At 50.5% G+C, this 22755-nt stretch overlaps 6 protein-coding genes across 6 annotated transcripts; 3 read left to right on the top strand and 3 right to left on the bottom strand.

The window, feature by feature from the left end:
* Window positions 1–5058: 5058 nt before the first annotated feature.
* On the bottom strand, window positions 5059–5986 carry BJY04DRAFT_139056 (uncharacterized protein). Its single transcript, XM_073708646.1, has 2 exons — window positions 5655–5986; window positions 5059–5605 (listed from the first exon to the last, which is right to left on the bottom strand). The coding sequence occupies exons 1-2, from the start codon at window positions 5756–5758 to the stop codon at window positions 5149–5151; spliced, it is 561 nt and encodes a 186-aa protein (XP_073566689.1). The 5' UTR covers window positions 5759–5986; the 3' UTR covers window positions 5059–5148.
* A 1005-nt stretch (window positions 5987–6991) lies between these two features.
* On the top strand, window positions 6992–7595 carry BJY04DRAFT_222724 (uncharacterized protein; the record flags this gene model as incomplete). The annotated part of the gene is made up of 2 exons (XM_073717477.1): window positions 6992–7492; window positions 7539–7595. 2 exons carry the CDS (start codon window positions 6992–6994, stop codon window positions 7593–7595), a joined length of 558 nt encoding a protein of 185 aa, XP_073566688.1.
* A 360-nt stretch (window positions 7596–7955) lies between these two features.
* Window positions 7956–10220, top strand: BJY04DRAFT_199374 (bZIP transcription factor). Its single transcript, XM_073712762.1, has 3 exons — window positions 7956–8880; window positions 8931–9550; window positions 9597–10220. The coding sequence occupies exons 1-3, from the start codon at window positions 8598–8600 to the stop codon at window positions 10116–10118; spliced, it is 1425 nt and encodes a 474-aa protein (XP_073566687.1). The 5' UTR covers window positions 7956–8597; the 3' UTR covers window positions 10119–10220.
* Window positions 10221–14691: 4471 nt separating this feature from the next.
* On the bottom strand, window positions 14692–15354 carry BJY04DRAFT_222722 (uncharacterized protein; the record flags this gene model as incomplete). The annotated part of the gene is made up of 1 exon (XM_073717476.1): window positions 14692–15354. The coding sequence occupies one exon, from the start codon at window positions 15352–15354 to the stop codon at window positions 14692–14694; it is 663 nt and encodes a 220-aa protein (XP_073566686.1).
* Window positions 15355–17652: 2298 nt separating this feature from the next.
* Window positions 17653–18300, bottom strand: BJY04DRAFT_222721 (uncharacterized protein; the record flags this gene model as incomplete). Its single annotated transcript, XM_073717475.1, has 1 exon — window positions 17653–18300. One exon carries the CDS (start codon window positions 18298–18300, stop codon window positions 17653–17655), a length of 648 nt encoding a protein of 215 aa, XP_073566685.1.
* A 2737-nt stretch (window positions 18301–21037) lies between these two features.
* On the top strand, window positions 21038–21541 carry BJY04DRAFT_222720 (uncharacterized protein; the record flags this gene model as incomplete). Its single annotated transcript, XM_073717474.1, has 1 exon — window positions 21038–21541. The coding sequence occupies one exon, from the start codon at window positions 21038–21040 to the stop codon at window positions 21539–21541; it is 504 nt and encodes a 167-aa protein (XP_073566684.1).
* Window positions 21542–22755: the final 1214 nt, after the last annotated feature.

Here is a 22755-nt window from a genome sequence, read left to right as displayed (position 1 = left end):
CTCCCACCCCCGGAGCGTTGCTGCCATTCGAGTCATGTATATGTCGCTCCTCCTTACATGACTCAAACATCAAGCGCCCGGGCTGATCAGGAAACACCACGACTCCGGACTACATCAACTTCATCCTTGGCTTCAATCAATCCGACCCAGTTTACTCCGTACCCTTGCATATCTGACGGCATAGCTTATCGCCATTGGGATCTGAGGTTCGCCTAAGCGCCAACCGAGGCACCCTGATGGCCTCAAAGGCAACTACCGTCTCTTCCTCGAGTAATTGCCGTGGTAATGTCTCAGCCAACAGAATGCTCGTGCCGAGAATCGTGGCGCTTGGCTCTTGGTCATTGTGAAGCTCTAGCTCGGGCAACCGGACATCAGGACAACAGAGAGGAGTCTCGCTGATGTATCCGATCGGATGCGTTCACTCGGCATCGGAAGGATTTTCTATGTTCTACCTGAGCTCCTTTGGCCGAGACGAAGTTGTCGGACAGACCAACCCAGCTTCAAGTTATCTTAAAACATGCATAGCCTTCAGAAGCCGCCGCACAACACGATGAAAGACAAAAAAACCATTGAGGCAAAAGAACAATTGTATGTGATCAGGCCTTCCGATTCATTTATCTCAAGAGTAGAGCGAATCCGGGCGTATAACCTGCTAAAAACCATTGAGGCAAAAGCACAATTGTATATCCTTCTGATTTATTCATCTCAACAAAATATTCGTAGTATCTCTTACGCTCGAGACTGCACGCAGCCGCTGTACTGGCACTGAGCATGACTGGGCCTTCCGTACACCGTACACATTCATGCTCTCGTGGGGGATTTCCGCCGTCATGCTACTCTCTGGTCCCGGTGCGTCCTGCGCGAAGCTCAGGTACATACGGCAGAACGCACTCTCAAAAAGCAAGTGCAACTGACAGATATTCATTTAAACCAGTATTGTACCATGTAATTCCGGGACCTTTTGTCCATCTGTGGTCAAAATAGTGTTATTGACCTCATGAATGCCAAATACATATATTGTGGCCTTTACGCCCAATTAACTTTATTCAGCCCCAACGCTCTTCATCCCTCTTGACAAGAGAGAGAGAGAGAGAGAGATGGTGACCGGTTTTTATCCTGATGATAGTCACGGTATCCTATACAGCTGGCGCGCATCAATAGCCCCCAGTCCTTCAGCTCTTCTCCCCAGGGATGATCGGGATCAAAGTACTTACTACCCCCCAACTATGTGCAAAGCGTCTGGATACTAACATTCCCAGGAAGCCGAGAAGGAATCAATAATATAGTTTACCTCCGGAATGCCAACCTCGTCGCTGCCATTGCATTTTCCAACCGACTTCATCGCGTCCACACCTGACGCAACGTCCTCCTCCCGTGCCCCGACTGCGATCTCGACAACGCTCAGGGCCATGCTACTCAGCTGTGCGGAGGATCCGGTGACGACAACAGCAGGTCTCCGCTTCAAGCTTGCGCTGCCATTAGTACTGCTGATGCTGCTACTAGGTGTGACCTATCTCACATAGCCATTGAAGCAGGTGTCTTCGAGTGTTGATTGTACTGCGGCCTATCAGAGTGCCATCGTCTGTACCACAACCCGTATCGGCGGGTGGGTAGGCGCCGCTCAGAGCTTGTCTCCGATTTGGGCAAGCGTGTAAACATACCTGCCGGGTGACAAGGTTTTGTGCCCTGAAAACGGTCTCTGGATCGGCCGACGTTGAAATGTGATTGAGTAAGCAGCGAAGGGTTTCGGCTATTTGCGCAAGACCAATGCAAAAGGGAGCGGGATGCATTGTGTCTGTTGACCCTGCGGAAAGAGGCAGAAACTTGAAAGGCTGAGACGAGACGTGGGCCACGTCCTTCCCGTCGGGACTTTTCGATGCCAATCGGAGACATTCTGCAAATGTAGGTACCCGAGACGCCAAACCTTTAAACGAGCTATGGCCAATACATGCATGCGGTCCGGCCCATATCTGTCCACACTAGAGACAGATCACTGATGAAACAAAGCAGGTTGAAGCAGCACTCGATCTCGTCCGCTCGTTCCAACCGTCCCTGGAGTGTCCCAACTCGACGATGAAAGTCTTCCGTCACCACTCCTACCTATATCACTTGCTTTTCCATATCCATCGCTCGGGTCTGATGCGAACCAACCTCTCATACTAGCAAGCATATGTGAGTAAATTTAGACGTGCGTGAGCATGGGCCTCAGCAGGGAGATTATGCATCCCATTGACAATGCCGCAATTGTCCTCTGCCCCTGAACAGGCGATATTCCCATCAGGCCTTATACGCCAGGCTTTCATACTTGAATACGCACGACCGATAGCTATTCTGCACGTCCGGCGAGAGCAACTCCGGCGTAAGCATTAGGGTGCTCGAAGACGCGGTCACATCTCCTTGCCATCGCTGATTCTCGACGGAGAGGCTCCTCTCGTAAAGACATCAAGCAGTCTGCAAGAAGTCTTCCGGAGAGCTCATGCTGACCGCGACTGTGCCATCCACCGCTGCTTGCACATCGCTTGCATATCGCTTGCGAAAAACTGGTATTTCAGCATGCACATCTCTAGCCGAGCAGCTAGGAGACGTCGATTGTTCTAGGGCCGGCCTGAGCGGCAGTGGTGTGCTCTAACCAGGCTCAACGGCTCAGCGTGATATACGACATTCACATAGGAAGATATGTGTGCTTGCTAAGCTCGCGCGAACCCCTTGTAAGCTGGCCTTAAACGGGCTAGACATTGGGTCGGAGATTGAATGCAGCGGCCGAAACCAAGTCGGGCCATTAGCGAAGTCGGGTCTGGAGCAGCCTGCAGGGGAAACCTGCGGACCTGGGATAAGAATACTTCTGACGGCACTATTACTTCTTTGATACTGGTTTATTGATCAAAATATCCGCGGTATGTTTCAATCTCTGTCTGACTTCGAGCTTGTTAGTACCTTACAGCATGGGCCCACTGTTTCCATCGTCTCATTCATATGGCAGCACCATTAGGATCTATCCATAGATTGCGGCAGCACAATCCATAGCTCCACGAAATACCAAGATGGAATATGAGGAAGAAAGTAGTGAGAGATACGTGCTTTGATGCGTTGTGGATATGTATGTCCATGTTTGTGAGACGACTTTCTGTGATTTAAAAGTCAGGTCTAGGAAGCTTTCTAGTGAGAACAATCATCAGTTCTAGAATCCGACTCCTTGAATACTTCAAATACCCCGGGCATGCGGAAATACCCCAGACTACGTAGAGCCACGGAAAGTCGGGTCCGAGAGCCTGAGCCAGACACCGACTACGGTCATACACCAACTACCACTAGCCCCAAGGGATCATATGGGCCATCTCCAAGATCTAGACTTACCTTAGCACGCTAGTATACTACCCTACAGAGTCAACCTGAAGCTATACCGCCCCAGCCGAGAGTCCCACTCTTAAGCCGCAAGGTTAAACAACCTATCCCGAATCCACCCTACATGCCCCAAGCGCCCCTCTATAACGATCCCCATCCTAATCGTACCTCAAAACAAGCTCTTCGGCCCGAGCAATCTGCCTCCATACCCAATCTGGCAAAATTTGCTCCTAACCCCCGGGACTAGGATCCCCACCCCTCGGGCCGAGCATGCACGCAAGACAACCAATCGCGTAGGTGCCAGAGCAGTAATCCAGGCGACTCTGCAGCCTTTCACCTCAAATAACTGGTCCTGAAGCTTTCTTCCTTCGTCGCGAATGGGGTTTCCTGCCGGCTGAGAGTTTGGATTGTCACGGGTGGATCGATCGATCGGACAGCGGGAGAGATGCGTGAACTGGTCTCGGGAGGATGGAGCGGTGGTTCGGAGGAGTTGAGGTAGCGATGCCGATATTTGTTCGGGATTGGCGAGGGTTTACGGTCAACGTTGGATAATTCTTTTGTGGCAGCGCGTGCGGATTCTGAGCGGTGGTTGGGGTGTTGCGTGGGTGATCGCGTAGGTATAAGGACTCGGCGGCGCGGTGTCTACTATGTTAGTGTTTGATGATGCGCGAGATGTATCTTTGGCACTGAGGACCATATTTGCTGTTCGCGAGTCGAGAATGATGCAGTTTGTCCACCTGAAGTCATCGTTACGGACTGTGAGAGAATCGGAAGGAGAAGATTCGGTTGGTCTGTGCGACTGCCCCCTGTTTCAGACCTCCCCAACCTTGAAGGTTCGGCTATTCCGAGGCGGCGCGCGAAGGGCGTTAAATATTTCGGTCACTGTTTACGACGAGACTTGAAAAAGGCTATCTCCCATATAGCCGGGAGAAGCCGCTTCACAAGAACCCGAGTCTGTCTATCTTTGCTAGAAGAGAGTCGTCGTGACAATCACGCTCGCTGCAATGGTTCAAAGCGCCCGCATCTAGGTGACCAGGAGAAGAGGTAGAACCGTCAAAGAGACAGTAACTAGCAGAAGGTATATAGCTCATGAGCTGATAGCTTGTGTCTAACAGGTGAAACCCCACGCCCTCCGCTCAGACACGAAGGTCGTCTCTCCACCCGCCACGACCATGCACGCTTCTTGCCACGAATACACACTATTGGATAGCAGGAAGTGTAGGAAAACGTGCAAAGCCAAGGCTAGACAATGCAGGGGTCTCGAGTGTGGCGGAAAGCTACCAATAACAAGGAGTGCGGAGAGTGCATGTCTGACTCAGTTTAATCTATTTTGATGGCCACATGGAGTCTGAGATGGGTGCTCGAGGTTTGACACAGAGGGTGGAGACGACGTCATCGCAGAGGTTTCTGATTTTGGACAATGGTTTCTATCGAATGTGGTAGGCCTAGCCAATGGATTGCCTTTTGGTTGCTTGGTGAAGAATGCGATCCTGCGAAGAGGGCATTGATGGTCAAATGGGTACCTACCCTCAGCTAACTACAGGCCAGAACTCTATGTAAGCAAAGAGAAGAAGAAAGCAAAGAGGGGAACGCGCTTCGACGGCAGTCATAACCCATAAATTTCATGTGAAAACCTCGTTATCATCGCTTCTCCAAAATTATTATGACAGGTGCCATGCCCTGCCTGATCAGGTCAAACCCCGCTATCATACATAGAGCATGCAGATGATAAGCAAGGGACCTTCCCCATTTCCCCAATAGCCCATTTCCCCGAGCCCCAAGACCATGCACCAGTAATTTCTAGATCTAAAGCATCACAGCCAGTCCTAGTAGTCCGACGACGCCAGCCAAACCAGCCGCAACCTCACCAGTGGGACGCGCGGCATAGTTGTCAGAAGTCTCAGTAGCTGGAGCATCACTATCCTCAGTGGTATCTCCAGATTGACTAGATGCCTCGGGAGCCGGGGTTCGAGACGCAGTGAGGTTAACTTCTCCTGCGCCGACTTGTGATTTGATGGCGAGGACGTAGCTCTTTACTTCTGAGGGCAGCTCCTCGTACCAGCTCGGGGTGTTGCCGGCTTCGAATTCAGATGCGATTGAGCTTCGGCCTGTTGGAAGGAGGAGCTGGGCGAGCACGGAAGGGGGAACGGCTGTGATGATGTCCCCAACAAGAGACGATGGGGGCTGGAGAAGGTTTCCGCCAGGAGCTGTATATTCGACTGTGAACGGAGTGGCGCTGGGGAAAAAGGAGAGAAGCTGGTCGCTATTGACGATGTTAGCTACAAGTATTCTGCTGCAGGGGGTACACTTACGCCGCATTCTGGATTTCTGTGGCATTCACCGTCGCGGTGACATTGACTCCGACAGCACCAAGGGTGCTCATAAGCCCGAAGGCAATGTAACGAAGGAAATGCATACTAGATGATGTTTCTAGTTGCGGGATGATAATAAGAGTTGAGCGACGGCTCTGTATAGAATGTCCAAGACAGTCAGGGCAAAAGCAAGTCTTTGCCTAAGGAATGCGTGACGATGTCCTTATAATGAAATGCGGGGATGCATATATCGTACAGGATTGATCGACTGGGGGTAGACCTCAAAAGACACGGGCGAGTCGACTCAGGGCTCCGTCGGCACTGATTGGACAAGAGTCCATACAAACGTCTGGGGCCGTCGTAGGCCGAAGCCGCCGTCAAACCTCGGACTTTTTGTTGAGGCTGCTGAGGCCGATGGTTGCGATTGGCTCACGGTCAGGGTCGAAGTATATCTGACTCGGCCCGTATGAATCAGGTCTGCGGAGGTGGAGAGCCCGAGCGATCGCAGATTCCGAGCGTCCAACCTGGCGATTTGGCGCAGAAGACAGTCTGTTCCAACTTCACAGGATGGCAATAGAGAATCCTGTTGGAGAGCTGATACTGACCGAGGGTGGCGCCTGATTCTCCGTCGATGGAGTCAGATCAGGCTGAAGTGAGACATAACGAGATGATGTCAAGCTAGCAGTCGTCTTGTTAGCAACGGGGATGTAGCAACAATGAGGCATTGTTGACTCTTATTCCATAGTCACCGATGTACCTGTGCGGTTGTACTGTAACCCCTGACTCTCGAAAGCCAGATGCCCCGGTATCAGAGCACTTTCAAAGCTCAATACGAAAACCATAGATAAGCTCACCAGGCGAGAGTCCGCTATACTTTACCGACATATAGATTGCAGGCCAGCCTGCCGGGCGTTGAGCTAGGCCAACAAAGGCTCGTCACTGACTTTTCCCCGAGTCAGGACGCCTGAGTCGGGGGCGTCGGTTGCCAGACCTGAACCTCGATCCTTGTGTCTCCCAAATTAACTACGACGATGTCCGCCACCTGAGTACACCCAGAAAGCCTGGTTGGTGCTGTACCCCGCAAGTACATCTCCGCAACCGCAGGGATAGACCCTTGGTAAATGATCGATCGGGACATCTGTTTTCAAGAATGTGACAGCCGCCGAGCAGCAGCGGAGAAGAAGGTAGGCCAGGTATAAAGAGCGGAGGGAAGTCTCCAAGTATAGAGCTCGTCTCCAACCCAGTTGCTCTGACCAGGTTCTTCACCCGCAAGCACATCACAGCAGTATCATCCTCACTCCTGACAAGAACATTCTGTTCCATTTCCTCAATTCACAATGAAGTTCTTCCAGTATTTCACCGCTGCGCTGCTGCCAGTGACCGTGCTCGCCATCCCGGCTGCGGAGCCCGAACCTAAGGCCGCTGCCCTCCCCGTTCCGGCTACCCTCAGCGTGGATGATTACAATGTCCTCGTGCAGCGCCAGCTTGACCTCGGGGGTATCATTGGCGACTTGACTGAGGCCCTCGGCGCCATTCGGGAGCTGCTCTCTTCGGAGAGCTTGAACAACATCAACACTGTTGTCACTCAGCTCGCGGCCCTGCTAGGAAGTCCTACGACGCAGCAGATCAAAGATCTCGTCCAGACTGCTGCCGACCTTCTTGGAGGCGAGGCGATTGGTAACCTGCTCGAGCAGCTTCCGGCTCTGCTTGAGAGCTTCGGCGGTCTCATCAACGAGGAGCTCATCAACAAGCTCACCACGCTTCTCGACAACGCCGCCATTCTGCTCACCCGAGAATTCGCCGAGAACACAAGGAACCTCATCAACGACATCGCGCCGGTAGGTTGTTCAATTGCCAAGGGTTGATTTTTGCTAACTTTTCCAGCTCGTTTCCGCGATTGCTCAAGTCATTTCGGCTCTTCTGGGGGCAATTCTCGGATAGAGAATGAGAAGCTGACGCGAGGATTGTGGCGCAAGAGGATTTGGTTCAGGTACTCGTAAGCTCTGCTGAAGCTGGAGAGCGTGGAATTAGTGGAGGTCGGATGCGGGAACGCACCCCAAGATTGTTGCCACATCTTCGCGACGGGCAGCAGGGTCGAACGTATGGAATGATAATGAATTAATCTTAATGTCCCTGTAACGAGGAGGATGGCAGCAATCAGCATGGCTTCGTAATGGACAATATGATCCTGCAGCAAGAGTAGATTAAGAGAGTCAATCTCAAACGCGTAGCTTGGACCGATTCGGCAATCCCGGGGAGCGGAGCTGTTTTTCCGCGCCGTTGACGCGACGCCGTTCGACCCCGGCCTCGCCAGCTTTCTCCAATCTCCATCTTTCTCTCTCCACTGGATCAGTCCACCCCTTACCTCCTGCAGTCCAATCGAATTCTTATTACTGTCGGGTATCGCCCCTCTCGTATCTTGGAATTTGCATCATCCCGTCATACTGGAGAAAGGAGGCGCAAACTGGACCTGGACCTGGCCTTGTTTCGGATCCCCATTTCCCCGCTCCACCACCACGTTCCCTCACCCTCCTGAATTTACAACCTTTCCTCCCCTCTTACCAATTTCATCACCTGTACCTGGTCCTGACAACCTCCTCATCTCTCGGGTGTCACGGGTTGCGGCAAATACCTGCAGTGGAACCGGGTGCCCCCGGGGTTTGCGTCTGCCACGCGAGAAGAGGCGGGGTTAATCTACGGCAATAAAGTCGTGGGGAAGGAGATCTCTTGAGTCTTGATATTAATCGATCGCCCGTTCGAACCATCCTCCTCGCATGTGAACTGCCGCTTCTCGTGGCTTCTCTCATCATCGCCGAAATTTTCAGCTCGCCGCACCAAGAACCGAGGATCCCTAGCCGCTGCTATTCCTGCGTACTACGTAGGAGCGGCCGCTCCCTGCTCTGACCAGGAATCCTTGCTCATCGACGCACCATCTGCATTGCCATGGAGACTCCCCGCAAGACACAGAAGACCACAAAACTCACCGGCGATCGGGCGGCTCGAAAACGCGAGCAAGACCGACAAGCCCAGAGGAGCGCCCGAGAGAAAACCAAAAAGCTCATCGCTCATTTGGAGTCTCGTATAGAGACTCTGACACGTTTCCACAGCAGTGGGAATGTCCAGGAGCTTATCGATGAGCTTGATAAACAAAGGAAAGCCAACGAAGCTCTGCGGTCGACGTTGCGGTCCATCGAGAAAGCTATCAACGGTGGTCTGGCGGAAGCAAGTATGTCAATTCTATCTTTTAATGGAGTGTACTGACCTTGATTGTCCTAGATACGGTCCTCAAAAACTACAATGATGCGAAGACAGGTCTCGACGATGGATCAACGTCTGCTGATAGCGAGAACAGCAGACATGTATCGTCGAATGGTCATACACAACAATCAAATCTCATGGCAACGAATCACCATTCTCATATCCCACAACAGTCCGCAAGTCCGTCCTTTGAAGATTCAAGCATAATCGACAAATTCTCCCCGAACGGTACCTTTGTCAACCTGCCTGACGGGCTATCAATGACGGGAAAAACCCCAGAAGATGTTCATGTTCCTTTTAACAGCACCTTACACACATTCCCGATGGACATGCCGATGCCAATTCAGGCAGTAGTCCATTCCACTGAACCTCCATGTGACTGCTGCAAACAGCTACTCTACATGAATGAGATGCTGGGCCGATTTGCGCTTAGCTGCACACGGACTATGGCAGATCAAAGAATCCGGGACTCCGACATCGCAATTCGGGCCGTTGTTCAAGGCTGGGATGCTGTCGGCCATCTGTATCCGCTAGATCCAGTCTGGAACATGCTTCGCACGGCTGATGAGGCAGTCTGGCGTACTTGCGGTGCGGTTGAAAGAGTGGCGGTATTGCGAGTGGTCAGCTTGATGCTACGCGTAAGTCGCATCTGCTCTTCAAGGCGCAGGCTAACATAGTCTGCAGTATCTTTCCGATCCGTCTGAGAACAACCTGAGCCATCTCCCGAGGTTCATGAGACAACGGCCGTCCCAGCACCGTATCGTACACAAACCCTTGATCGATTTCGTGGTTTGGCCCGCTTTACGCGAGCGTCTGATTCTGTACCCTCACCAACATTGCTCCGAAAAGTTCTGGTCCATGTTCTGGACATGCTTCCGCTTCATTTGGCCGTATCGGCTGCAAGACACCTTCGTCCAGCAAGGCCAAACGGGCATGTATCGATTCTCGGATGCCTTCACGAAGTGCTTTTATAATCTGGACAACTGGACCATGACCCCGGATTTCCTACGCGAGTTCCCCGATCTAGAACCCGACGTTAACGTTATCGACGTCAATATGGCCTCGCCTCCAGTCACTGTGGACGGCGAGCTGGGATTGGCCAACGGTATCACCCACGACCACGTCTCTCGGCTTGATCCGGTCGCTGCAAATATGTTTACCGCATTTCCTGGAGATTGGTCTACAGGCCGGAATCCAATGTTTTAGCCATGATAGTGTCTTTGTATCTGTACATTAGCGTTGCATCTTTGTCGGCCATCGTGATTTTGATGTCATTTACGTAGATGGAGTACTTTTCGATTCAAAACTTGAGTGTTTTGTACAGCTAGTCAATACATATATTTTGGCCACTTCGCTACTGATATGCTTGAGCGAAACACCTTGCACAACCGAGGATTGCTGGCTACAAATCTGTAGGCGTGCCTTATGCATCTACACAAGGCCTTATCTCCTCAACATTCCGTAGAACGTAATCGCGGCTCAGAATCTCCAGTCTGCTAGTGACAACAAGACCCTCTTATCAACCCGTGGTGTACAGAGAAGCCAACCCATAACCCCGCACGAGCTCAGTGACGACTGCCCAAGACCAACCAATTGTATATCTGGTCCACTGTCCAAGATCTTTGCCTCCAGATATTGCACGTAGGAGTGGACATCGGTGACAGAGCCGTCATGCGAGGGCGGGCTATGAATCTGGTCTGGGTAGGAACGATTAGTGAACCATAGCAAAAAACAGTCTTGCCTGAAAGAGGATACTGACCTTTCTAAAAGGCAGACGCGCCTTGACACATACACCCCCTAGATAGTTGGACAGCAAGTTCGAGTATCGTAGCCAGCGTCAGTCTTGTCTGCGGGTATCATGAGCATCGATCTCAAGAGTACCAGTGGCGTGGCCAACAAAGAGTCAAAGGAGTTCACATTTCAGAAGTCAAAGCCTCGATTTCCATTTCGGAAGGTCAAGAATCGTCGATTCCTGTGGCTGCTACTTCATACTCCTCGCGGTTATGCTCGGACTGGTCCTCAGGTGGTGCTATGTCTTTCCTTCCCCGGCTGGCCGGGGCGTGGAGGCAGCACCCTCATCGCTGATGTCGTTGTTCTTGCGGTCTGAGTCACGGGGTATATTTGCTACTGGCGCTTAAGGGCCTTCCATTGGGCTCCTAGTCATTGAGATTGCTGTGCACTGTGAGCCTCGAGATGAGCTGCCGAGGGAAGGATTTTATTCATTGAGTTCAGCCTTCGGTGTTGTAAACAGGTCCGACTGCTGCCTCAGAATCCTCGCGCTAATTCTCGGTTCGCCCTACGGTCGAGGTATGTTGATAATCAAATCACTTAGTGCTGTCAGGCCTAAGACGCGCTTCCGCGTAAGCCAATCGCTCATGGAACCCCCCTCTTCGGTGTCGTGGATCACGCGCGCAATCGTGAGACGAGTAAAAAAAATATGACCGCTTGAACCTTCACAGAAGCTGACATGATGGAGCAGCACGGTTCATAATGATGAGGAGGTAGGGATCCATTGGGCAGATGACGGAGGAATAGATAAAATTTTGAGTGGTGAGTGAGAGGGGGAGAACTGGGGTAACATTGCGGATTGGAGGATAGAATGAATTCGCTCTCATGGTAAGTGAGGCAGTTCGCAGTTTGAAGAATTACACTTCGGATCTGGCACATTGTGGGTAACACTGCGGATTGGAGGATATAATGAAATCGCTCTCATGGTAGGTGAGGCAGTCCTCGGATGGGAGCACTGTCTTGACGGAGCACGGACTATTAGGCTCTCAGGGTAGTGAGACATCCATTTCTGCACAAGACAGTTTTCTGTTGGAGGATGAGGTGTTAATACATCAAGGTATTCGCTCTCAGGGTAGTGAGGTAGTCCCCAGTCGGAAGGTCGTGTTGACAGAGCATGGACTACTGGCTCTCAGGTGAGTGAGGCAGGACCTAAACGAAAATAAACGCAAAGCGAAATTGAGTGCTCTCAGTCCAGCAGTGCATTCAGTTTCGACATAACGATAGTCGTATGGTACCCCTGATCAAGGGCCTGGCGGAGCATCGCCTTGACCCTAAGGCGTCGCTTTAGCGAGGCCAAAGAATCTCAGAGTGCCAAGGTGTTGTAGGTAGAAGTTCTCATCAAACGCGATGACTGAGATTTGGCAAAACCACGTAGCCTACTGGTTGTTCCTCGAGAGAATATGTTCCCGTATTTATAAGGTGTAGTGTTTCGCTGAGATATGGCGTGGCATATCCCCCGCGCTCTTCCGCGTTATCTGGCTGGCAATCCCTGCTCAGAGTGACATGATCGAGTAGGTATCGTATGGTTCAGCCGGCTAAAGTAAGCATTGTGTAAAAACTCGCTTTCGAGTGCTGGCGAAGAGAACTAGAGGCAGGAGTGTGTGTTAGTGTCTGGCTCCAACATTACTGAGAGGTCATTACTTGCAGCAAACTCCGCATGCCGATTTGGCCAATACAAAGCTCTGAATAGCCTTAGAAGCTGACATCCCGGGTTCATAACAGCTGGAATATTGTATAATGGCGTGTATTCGAACGAAAAGCAAACAATGTAGGTAGCGTCGGTGTGTTTGGGGTCTGGTGGAGACGTGGGGTTAGTGAGGAATCAAGAGTTTCAACTCAAAACGTACCAGCACGACCTCAAGAAATGGAAGATCCGAAATCCACAAGCAATGCAGCAGGCAGTGTAGCTGGATATCATATAGGCGAGACAAAGAAGACGAAAGCTCGAGAGTTGATGTGGTATCGCGGTGGAAGAAGGGTTGATGCAGCAAAAAAAAAAGGCGTATGATGGGTATCGTAGGGAGTAACAAATAGCTTGCCTAAGGCAGAATCCTACTTTTGCAACTGAGAGACTGGGTAGACTGTTAATCGGCTTTTCCTTCGCTACCTGCATCCCAAGTACCTTGATCACCTTTGTTTGGTCCCCAACGTCTATCATCAATTGTCTTCCTTCTTGCTATTGCAGCTTTCAACTAATCCTTTCAACACCGCTCTGCATTCGGCACTTGGTGTGTTTACCGCGCTAATATTTCGGAACACTGATCAGCGTTAAGTCCCGTTCTATACCATCAAGACGAGGAGGTCACCTGCAGCACCAACGCCCGTTATCCAAGTCTGATATTATTCCCGGTCTTCTCATGGCATCTTGCAAGACGATCATTCTTTTCACTAACGTTCTCTTCTATCAGGTACATTCTGAGGCTCTGACACCATGAACATCTCCCACCCCGATGCCTTCGGTAACTAGGGACTCACAGGCTCGAACTGTTCATACCAATGCCACTGGCCGCGAGTACAGCGCGATATGCCCAATATTTCCCGTTCAACTTTTAATTGGAACTCTAGACAGTGCGGAATAATGCTATCAAATCTACATCTTTTCGCGATCAAATTCTATTGTTGAGGAATAATTCAGTCCGTTCGGTAGGTCGAGACCTACTCTCTATTTACCCTTGCGCAGCCCGCGGTCCCTATTAGTCCATATCACTCCCCTTTCTACCACTTGAAGAGACTGACAAGCTGAAAGTTCCCGCACACAGCGGTTTACGCCCCAACGTTACACTCCATGCTCAAGGATGAAGCTTATTAGCCGCACCGACTCGATGACGCCAAGCCGCAATAGAAACAGCTACCTCAGCGCCTGCGCCCATATAACTGAAACGATACCCGATGTCTGTTGACGCTGGAGTTGGCTCTCATACCACTGAAGCTGGCTCTCATACCCGTGTCTGTCCACTGGAAAAGCGTCCGCTGGCTTGCTAAAGCAGGATTCTAAGGGCACTGACTGGGCAAGAGCTTTTCACACCTTACTCGCACTTCTGCCCTTTCCAAATACGCTCTATCAGCCTCTTGCATCATTGACCCCCTTACAATCAGGTTACTGAGTTGTCCCATATAAGCCCTGGCAAAGAAAGTAGCTAGGGGGCAGCCACCTGGGGTTTGAGTTAGTCTTTTTGCTCTCAGCCATCAGATCGGATCACGACTAAGAGTGCCTTATTATAACGGAAAAGCTGAGGCAGCCCGGATTGGGAAACGGCTTATCTTCCGGTCCATGCTTTTACCCCTAGAGCCTTGCGGCATCCTCGCATGTATGACGTCTGCTACCTCGCTGGCGCCGCTCGTCCCATCTCTTCTCTGCCTGCTCCTGTGAATAGACCTATAGCCATCTTCACAGAGCGAATGTTTATCTCAATCAAATGAAGGGCCACCACCCGTAGTTTATTATCCCCGCCAGGCCCCCAAGCTAAGAGCGGCGTAGGAGACCTCTGCAAGGTTATATGATAAACAGAGCTAAATACTACAATCCATATCTACTCCATCGACGCTCCATTCTTCTTAGGCCTAGTCATCTCATGGCCAACCCGAAGACAGGAATCTCATTGGTTTGTAGCACTTGTCTAGAGATGCGCCTGTCTTATATGGGCGTCCACTGTCTCATCGTAGCTTGCCTTCTTCACGCTAGATTCCTCGGCCGGTAAGCGCGCTCATGGTAGCTGTTGCTGAGTCCTACTCATCCAGCGGTATCTGGCGCCAAAAATTATACTTCAAGGTTTCTATCGTACTGGCGAAGGGGTTCTAGTTAGTCGCTACCTGGATAATTGCCGTCCTCGATACTAAGAGAATAGTACAGGACTTGAAATCGAGAATAGAGTTGAAATTGCGATTGAAGATCGTAGAGAAGTATTTACACAAACAACTAGCTAGCATGAGAGGAAACGGAACTTATGAACAGGATTACCAATCATTATTGCCGGCGCCTCCAGCCCCAAATTCACCAGTAGCCCCCTTTCTCTAACATCATGCGGTAATCATCCTCAATTTCTCCGAGATCTATCTCGATACTGGCAATCGCCCTGTCCATGGCGTTGCGAGTGTAACGGCTGAGCCGCCGACCCACTCGACCAGCTAGAAGAGCAGCCCATATATCCCTTATTTTTTTGAGAAGGGCACGGTCATAGCTCATATATTTGTCGACGATGCCTTGAATAGCGTCCGCATCTCCTCCCTCGAATCCTGCCGACACTGCTTGATGCCCCTTACCCTCTGTTCCTGGCGGATCTGACTTGACCCCGGGAGTTTGCTCGGCGGCAGATGCGTTGCAATCGGTCAAGGATGCTTCCATTTCGGCCTCGCCGCATGCTGAGATTTCCTTGCCCTCTTGCACAGTACCAAGCATGAATTTCTCAAAGGTACCGGTGTTGACCGACTTGACGAGTGCGTCGGCAGGAGCGCGGCCGTTGGCCTGAGGAGACTGATTGTTTTTGTTGACTTGGCAGCTAGCTCCTTCAGTGTTGCGGTGTTTCTGGCCCTCGATGATCTGGTCCAGGGTCTTGCCATATTCTCCAACCTTGATGAGAATAGCCAAACAGGCTGATAGAGAGAGAGGGAGAGAGGCTGCGGCGTGGCCGCCCTTTAGAGATTGTGCACAGGTCATCACGGGTGCTATGAAACTATTCATCAGAGGTGGGTACAGATTTTGAAGGGTGACGACTTACCTTAGACCGAAAATTCTGAATCCGGTAAAGAGAGGGGGCGAATTGTCGCCGAAGGCCAAGGGCAGCCAAGCGTGATGTTTGCACAGATAGAGAGTTCGACTTTTGTCCACAGGTAGTGGTGATGGAGGAGGCGTTGGCAAGGTGGTGTGAAGTGTTACCCAATCGGGAAGAAGAGGGGAGGAAGCGATGGAGGACGACGAGGGGATCGAGTAATTATGCAACAATGGGGCTGATTGAGAAAGAATGATAGCAAGAGTAGTTGAGACGGAAGATAAGAAGAAGAAGAGAGAGAAAAATAGTAGCCATTGGTGGTGAGCCAGGCGAGTGGGTGGTGCAGGTAAGAGGTTGAAAGGAAGAAGAATTGTCGGGACTTGTAGTTATGTAAGACCCAAACAGAGCAACAGCACGGCTATAAGGCTTCACATCAACAAATCAGTAACACGTTAGTTATTCTCTATGTATTTACCCATTGTCTATGGATGCTGTTACTTCATCATCTCAATCACCTTCCTGGTCAATTCGTCTAGGTGTGAATATCACAGGACGGCATAAGGTGAAGTAGAGGCTCTTGAAATCCATGGACAATGCTGCGGTCCAAGCCAAATCTACCTGCAATCATGACTGATTGTACCTAGGTATCGAACATGCCCGGGTACGCCCCTGGGTCATAGAAGCACCTCGCTTCACATGCTATGCCTGATCAGAAGCGTCTACTATCTTGTCTGATTTCTGCCGAAGATTTTCTACATTGAGCGACCTTCCCCTCTTCAGCGTGCCAACACATTTCGTCCGGTACATTCTTTTCGCTTTGCGCCTCGTTCTGCATGATTCCTTTGCCGAAATTCGATTGGTCAAGCCAGAATAGCCACCCCAGAGTTGAGATACCACCAACTGCAGATGACACCTCGCCCACAACGCACTGGGATAAACTTATGACCTGTTATAAACATGGTAGGCACTATGGTATCTTCGTCGTTTTATACTGACGGCTTTGAACTCATAGTGCGCCTCCGGCCCGAAATGGTATCACCGGAGAACCCCCTACCTCTGCGCATATCGCGATCTGTCCGTACCTCGATACGCTCCTGACCAGACCCCGAATGCCCTGACATCAGCCTTCGCAGGTCCCAATGTGTTCGACGCCCTATGCCCAACCTCACAATACGAACCTGCTGTCAGCATAGTCCAATACGCAGCCCTGTGGCAATCGCAGGTCAGGCGCCATTTTCCGCGCTTTACCTTCGCGCGGTCAATAGGACAGTCAGTTGGGAGGCAAGGGATGTTGAACCTGGCTATTGGACAATATGCGCGCGGAAACTGGTTCAAGATATGGCCCCAAATCCAGAGCCTCTGGTGTACTGCCGGGGCGCTTGGAAATTTGTTGGTCGGGACACTGGCGTTCACGCTGAAGGGACATACAACCGTGAATAGAGAGTGATTCAGACACAATGTTTGGCCACAGACTGATATAGGAGATTCTAAACTTTGGAAGCTGATGATTTAACCCGACAACCCAGGAAATCGAACATCAAGACAACATATCGACCTCCTATTCCTCAACATCCTTTACACGGTTAGCATAAAGCTATCTTGCTCGAGAGAAGTGTAGTTCATCCATTATTGCTGCCGGCGAGGCCCCAGCCTCGAAGGTCCTGCCCAGGGATCCGTCGAAGGCTTTACCGAAGCCAACGTCTTCCGGATACTCAACAAGACCGCCAGTATACAGCCACTGATGTGGTCGACGAACCGACATCTGGGGCATAGGAGCCATGAGCACTCGGATCTCGGACTCACACTCGCTGTCAGTGACTCTTTGGGGTTAGAGGGCTCCACAAACCGTAAGACCCTAATTTGTTGAGGGGCTTCAATGAACGCCACGGCCTGAAAGCATAGATAAGGTTATCATAGGATTGACTTTGGGGTAGAGCCACCTGTACTCTCTTCTTCACCAAAATGATTACCGTGCTCATGATGGCCATATGCCAGGCTCTGCAAACCCGGCGCCCGGTCAGGGGCGGCTCCATGATGTAAGACAATGCCTTGCTCCCTTCGTTATGGATGGAGGAAATCCTTTTGTGTACATATTGCGTGCTTAGAATGGCTACAGGTTACAGAACATCCAATTGACGAAGTCATGAATTTGTAGTCATGCGATAAATACATAAGTGGGCCACTTGCTATGCATGAAAGCATTTCCTAGCTTTGAGTCCGCATTGATAACAGAGTGACTACCGAATCTAACCCTCCAGTTGATCATACAGATCATAGTACTGCGAATACCAGATATCCTGATCGATTTCCGAAGCTTCTTCCAGATAGATATCGAAGACGACGGAAACATTTTCCTGTTCACAAGCGTCTTGCAAGCGGTCCCGCAACGCAGCGATTTCATCAGAGAACTCCTCGTACTCAATGTCCTTCACTTCCAAAGTCATGTTGATGCTCGTGAGCACTAGGAAAGTTCGGACCTCCGGAGCAAGGCAGGATATGATGCTCATAGTCATTCTGCTGAGGTGTACGAGGCTGCAGCGTAATACGATGGAAGTGAGGGATCTAGGGAGGATGTTCCGAAGGGAATCCTCGTGAGTTTCAAAGTGGTTGATAACTGCCCGAAGTGTATGAGAATCAATGTCCAACGACTTCAGGTCGCCCAGAAGAGAAAACAGACCGGCCAGTTGACGGCCTGGAAGTGACCACTGGCGCCTGATGAGGAGGGTTTGAATGGCCGACCCAACCAGAGTGTCATTCAACACCAGGCTGCGTGACGAAGGGACCAGCGGCTTCCACGGGCCAGAGCGGACGTAAGTACACGCGACCGGAGTGAGCGCAAACCGCCACTTGCGGCAAACCTGTGACAAATGAAGCATGTCCATTACGTCGATCATGGTGCTCTGCGATATTAGGAGTATTATTTCGACAGGTAGGGTAGCTAGACGTAGAAAGATCAAAAAGTTAGCCAATGACTCCTATAGTTTAGACCCCTATGGTTAAACACTTATCTGCTCTGGACGGGCGGTAGTTCTCGTGGAATGGAGATAGGAAGGGGTTGACGACCGCATCATACGAGACTAAATCTTTGTGATTGCCGTTGCCCGAAGCTACTCCGAGCAGTTGAATGTCAGTCGCGACCCCGCTGTCTTGAGTGGACAGGTACCCAGATTCTCTCACTTACCTTGCCTGGTCAAAGACGTCATGACTGGTGTACGAGGATCTTGCGAGTCTTGTTCTTCTTGGGTCAACGCGTTCTGGAACAACAGTCATGTCAGTATGGACAGATACGCCGGACTTTTCAACGAAAAGGGGCAGGCAACTGACCTTGAAGAGCTAGGACTATAACACAGAGATCGGAAAGACAAGAAGGAAGCGTGGGAGAAAGAATTAGTAGTCTCAGTGGTGGTGAGGTAAGTTTGAGGCTAGAAACCAGCTTCAGAAGACCCCCATGAGGATATATGTATGTTGGAGAAGTGGAGAGGAAAGAACTAGCACTTCCAGCATGGGTAAGGTACGTAAATTGACTTTAGGAGATGCGTATGACATGGTTATGGGTGTAATCGAAGAGTGAAGGGAACGAGAACCTTGGAAAAAGAATGAACATCAGTATCAGAGATGCAAGTCAAAGGTGGACCAATGGTTGTGCTCGGACGGCAACAAGTCACACCTGCGAAACCACTGCAGAATGCACCATACATGGCTCCAGGCATTGCTTTGTTGCTGTATCTGAAAGCCAGGGCCTGGTAACCAGATTGACACTGCATGATCCATGTTTTCCTCCTCGAAAAATCTGTCATGGCGTTCAACACTCGCCATACCTATTTTCCCAGAAACACTCTCAAACCCAACAACCCCTGCCCAAACGGACAACCGTAGAGACAGTTGTAGACATCTTTTCTTTCATCTGCTGTGCAACAACGGCCAGGGTATTCGGGACTTGACTGGGCTTTCCATATCGTACGTGAGAGCCTCGTAGCATCAAGGATCCGTGACTAGGTCTCAAGTAAACAAAGATAAAGTGCAATTCCACTCAACAGTGCCCCCAGGCCTAGCACTAGCTTTGATATGGCATACAAGCTGCATCTCAGACGTAGAGAAGTGCCGACCTATTGCTGACCATACGCTCCTAGTCCTTTGTCGAGAGGCGCCTGTGGATCCGGAGAGAATGCCAGCGCGCTGCGTGCATTGCGGAGAAGAAGGTCATTGCCAAAAACTTCGCTGCTGATGGCGACGGAATGCTCGTTTTCTCCCTGCTCAACCAACTATAAAGAGGGCTAGAACTTTGACGCTATAAATCCAAATCTGCGGACGTGACGGAATTCGATAAGACGGGTCCTTGTAGGTTTGACTCAAGCGGGATAAAGGTGGCTCTTGTCCAGACGAAGGCCAACTGTTGTGGTTACTGGATCTCGCTGGTTAGCATTGTTACCTCAAATAACAGTAATTGGCAGGGACTTGACAAACCAAGCCCCAGGAAGCACTTTTCTTGGTTTAAGATTCCGCTGGATGGCGGAGGCTAGGACAAACCCTGTAAGGTTAGCTCTTGGGGTCGACCGGCATATTTCGTCTCTGGACTCGGCTGCATTCACTATCGCAAAATAGAATTAGTGAAAGGGTAGGTGGAATCCTGGACAATAAACCGTTCAGTTACTCCAAATATAGCGGTGTGAATACATGGATGCTACTCGAAGTTGCTTGTTGTAGGTTTGTGGTGGTCGCCTTGCGAAACTTGGATTTTTATGAGGAAACTTATCAACTCTCTCTCCACCTTCCAGCTTCAACACCAAAATTTTGGTAGACTACTCTCAACTACACTCTTTCTGTGTGCTGGTCTAGACTTGGTCTCCTGCACTATTGTATTGATCATTCTGTCCTCCTACATCGAACGCCTGCTCAATCTCGCTGTAGCCCATTCCGTGTTACCCTTCGTTTCTGATTCCTCGTCTTCTTTCGAACCAGCAACCGCTGCAAGTGAGCATGCATCTCTACTTCATGAGATTCAACCAAATTGGAACTTGCTAACTGTAATAGCTTTCTCGGTCGCGCTCGAACCTCCCAAGCCGCAGAAGATCGGTCCCACTGCGAATCACCATATCCCACAACCCAAACGTAGCGAAATAACCCACAATGGCCACCTCTCCCGCCATGCTCCTCGCCACAGACAAGGACAATGATCCAATCGCCCTCAAGTGTTGAGAAGGAGGCTATAATGGCACAATCGAGCTCAGGGTTCGGGCTATACCACAGGAGGCCTTGAGACCAGGGATCGACTATAGACTACACCTGAGCTAATCTGGTGTCATGGCACCTTTTTAGCGGAACGAACAAGGTCTTTAACCCTTCCCCCACTGCAGGTAGGTGGTGAATGGATCCCCTTGAAGTTGTCTTCAACTAACAGACTTGTTGCCCGGATTCAGAGGGAACACTATGGACCCGGTTAGTGGCCGTGTTTTGAGCGAGGAGGCGATGCATCTGCAAAAGGCCATTCCCGAACGGTCGCAAGATTGAGAAGGGAGAAGTCGTGTCCTCGCCAGCGTTAATAGACACGCGGGAGATATTGATGAAACACCTTGACGACTTGATGGTTTGGATGCCGGAAGTTGAGCTCAAACACAACTACACGCACAGAACATGTTCACCGGTCGCAACTTCAACAGCGGCAAGATTGACCTTCGTGCGATCCGAGAGCATCTTAGCTCGACCAGAGTATTGAAAATGCTCCTGATCGGCGGCAATTTGCAAGAACAAGTCGAACAACTCCGCTCTGCATTCGCCAATGATTCAAACACTGACCCTCCCAACCTCTGGTTTCCGTCCCATCCAGAGCGACACTTTATCCAATTGGGTGAATATGCGAAACGGAAAGATCGCCCTGATTTCGTCCGATTTCACAAGACGAGCTACGAGTCTTGGTCCGACTACCTTGTCGTGTTTGGATTCGCCATGGTCTATGAACAAGAGACCACTGACGGCAAACTGAAGGCGTTAGAGAGTCAGAAAATCGAGCTTCGCGTCAATACGATTCCCAATGCTGGAAATCGCCGCTACATTGGTTACCTGGAACCTGTCTGGGAAAAGCAGACCGAATTGTATAAAATCAAGCCCGGTGATGTGTTGAAAATCACGTTCAATTAATCCGTATTCGCGTCGTTGACTACGATGCACCTTTCATTGTCAACGAAGCGAATTGTGCTGCCGTGATGTGCCTTGTCCCTGGTCTAATCACTGGCGGAAATCCTTTTACTTAAAATTTCGAAGTTTGAACTCACCTAACAAGGCTTTATGCAGGCACCTGGTCACCTGGCGAGCTACGGCCTCAGTAGTGTAGTTGTTGTCTTCAATCGCAGTTTTACATCGGATTGAACTCTCTCTCCCCTGATTAGTAGCCATATAGAACGCAGAGATTCATTATCTTCCGCAGATCACGTAGGAAACCACCCTCTTGCACCATCTCGGCGCTCAAGACGATAATCCATCTACACCGTTACATGGCTATGCGCCTTGCCTCGGACCTGCCCACCCCTCACGCAACTTATGACGATCCTTGGAAGCGTTCAAGCTTTGACCTAATGCTGACAATTCCCACGTTTTGGGGTTAAGAAATCTATACGACCGGGCTTCTCCAGCCTGACCTTCTTGGGCTTGCTTACTGTAAGATGGCCTGGAGCCGTTGAGTAGATAGTCACGCGAGGCATGTTCGAAGCCTTGAGCCATTTAACTATCCTTCTGGGCCTCTTATATATATAAGATCCATCTTGTACTCTGATAAACATAGCGCACCTTGAGCGTCTTGTACCACGGCGCTGCACATATTGGGTCCAGCGCTGATGCTTTGACGGTGGCTCATCAGCCGACGATGCCTCTCTAACCACTTTCCCTGGCATTTCGGTAGGAATACTGCACCTGTACGGATTACGTACTCGATGAAGAAACGGAGGTAACATTCTGAACTAAGAAATGGAAGATTCGTGACTCATACATCATAACAGCCCCTATCAGGCCTCATGGATCCAAGATGCTATTCATCTGACCATGGCAAGGAGAAAACAAAAGAAAAGTAAAATGGGAGGACCGAGTCAATGTTGCTCGACAATATCCAAGCTTCCATTATCCACTTAAGGGTAACGAGGCTCCCAGTCAGGGCTGTCCCAGGGAAATTCTCCGGTGCTCTCGTCATCTGCGGCAACGCACTCCTGGTTCTTTGACTCATCAGGATTGAAGCCTTGAAGGCGGGTGTTCATGCGTGCTTTACTCAATTCCAGAGCGCTGATTTCGTCAGCCTCTGCCTCGTCCAAATCCTCATATTCGACCACGATACCAAGAATTCGCTTTGCCCTGTTCGTAGCTCT

This window comes from Aspergillus karnatakaensis (genome assembly GCF_047715665.1).
Source record: "Aspergillus karnatakaensis strain CBS 102800 unplaced genomic scaffold BJY04scaffold_62, whole genome shotgun sequence".
Taxonomy (NCBI): Eukaryota; Fungi; Ascomycota; class Eurotiomycetes; order Eurotiales; family Aspergillaceae; genus Aspergillus; species Aspergillus karnatakaensis.
This window is presented reverse-complemented; position numbering and strand designations above follow the sequence as displayed.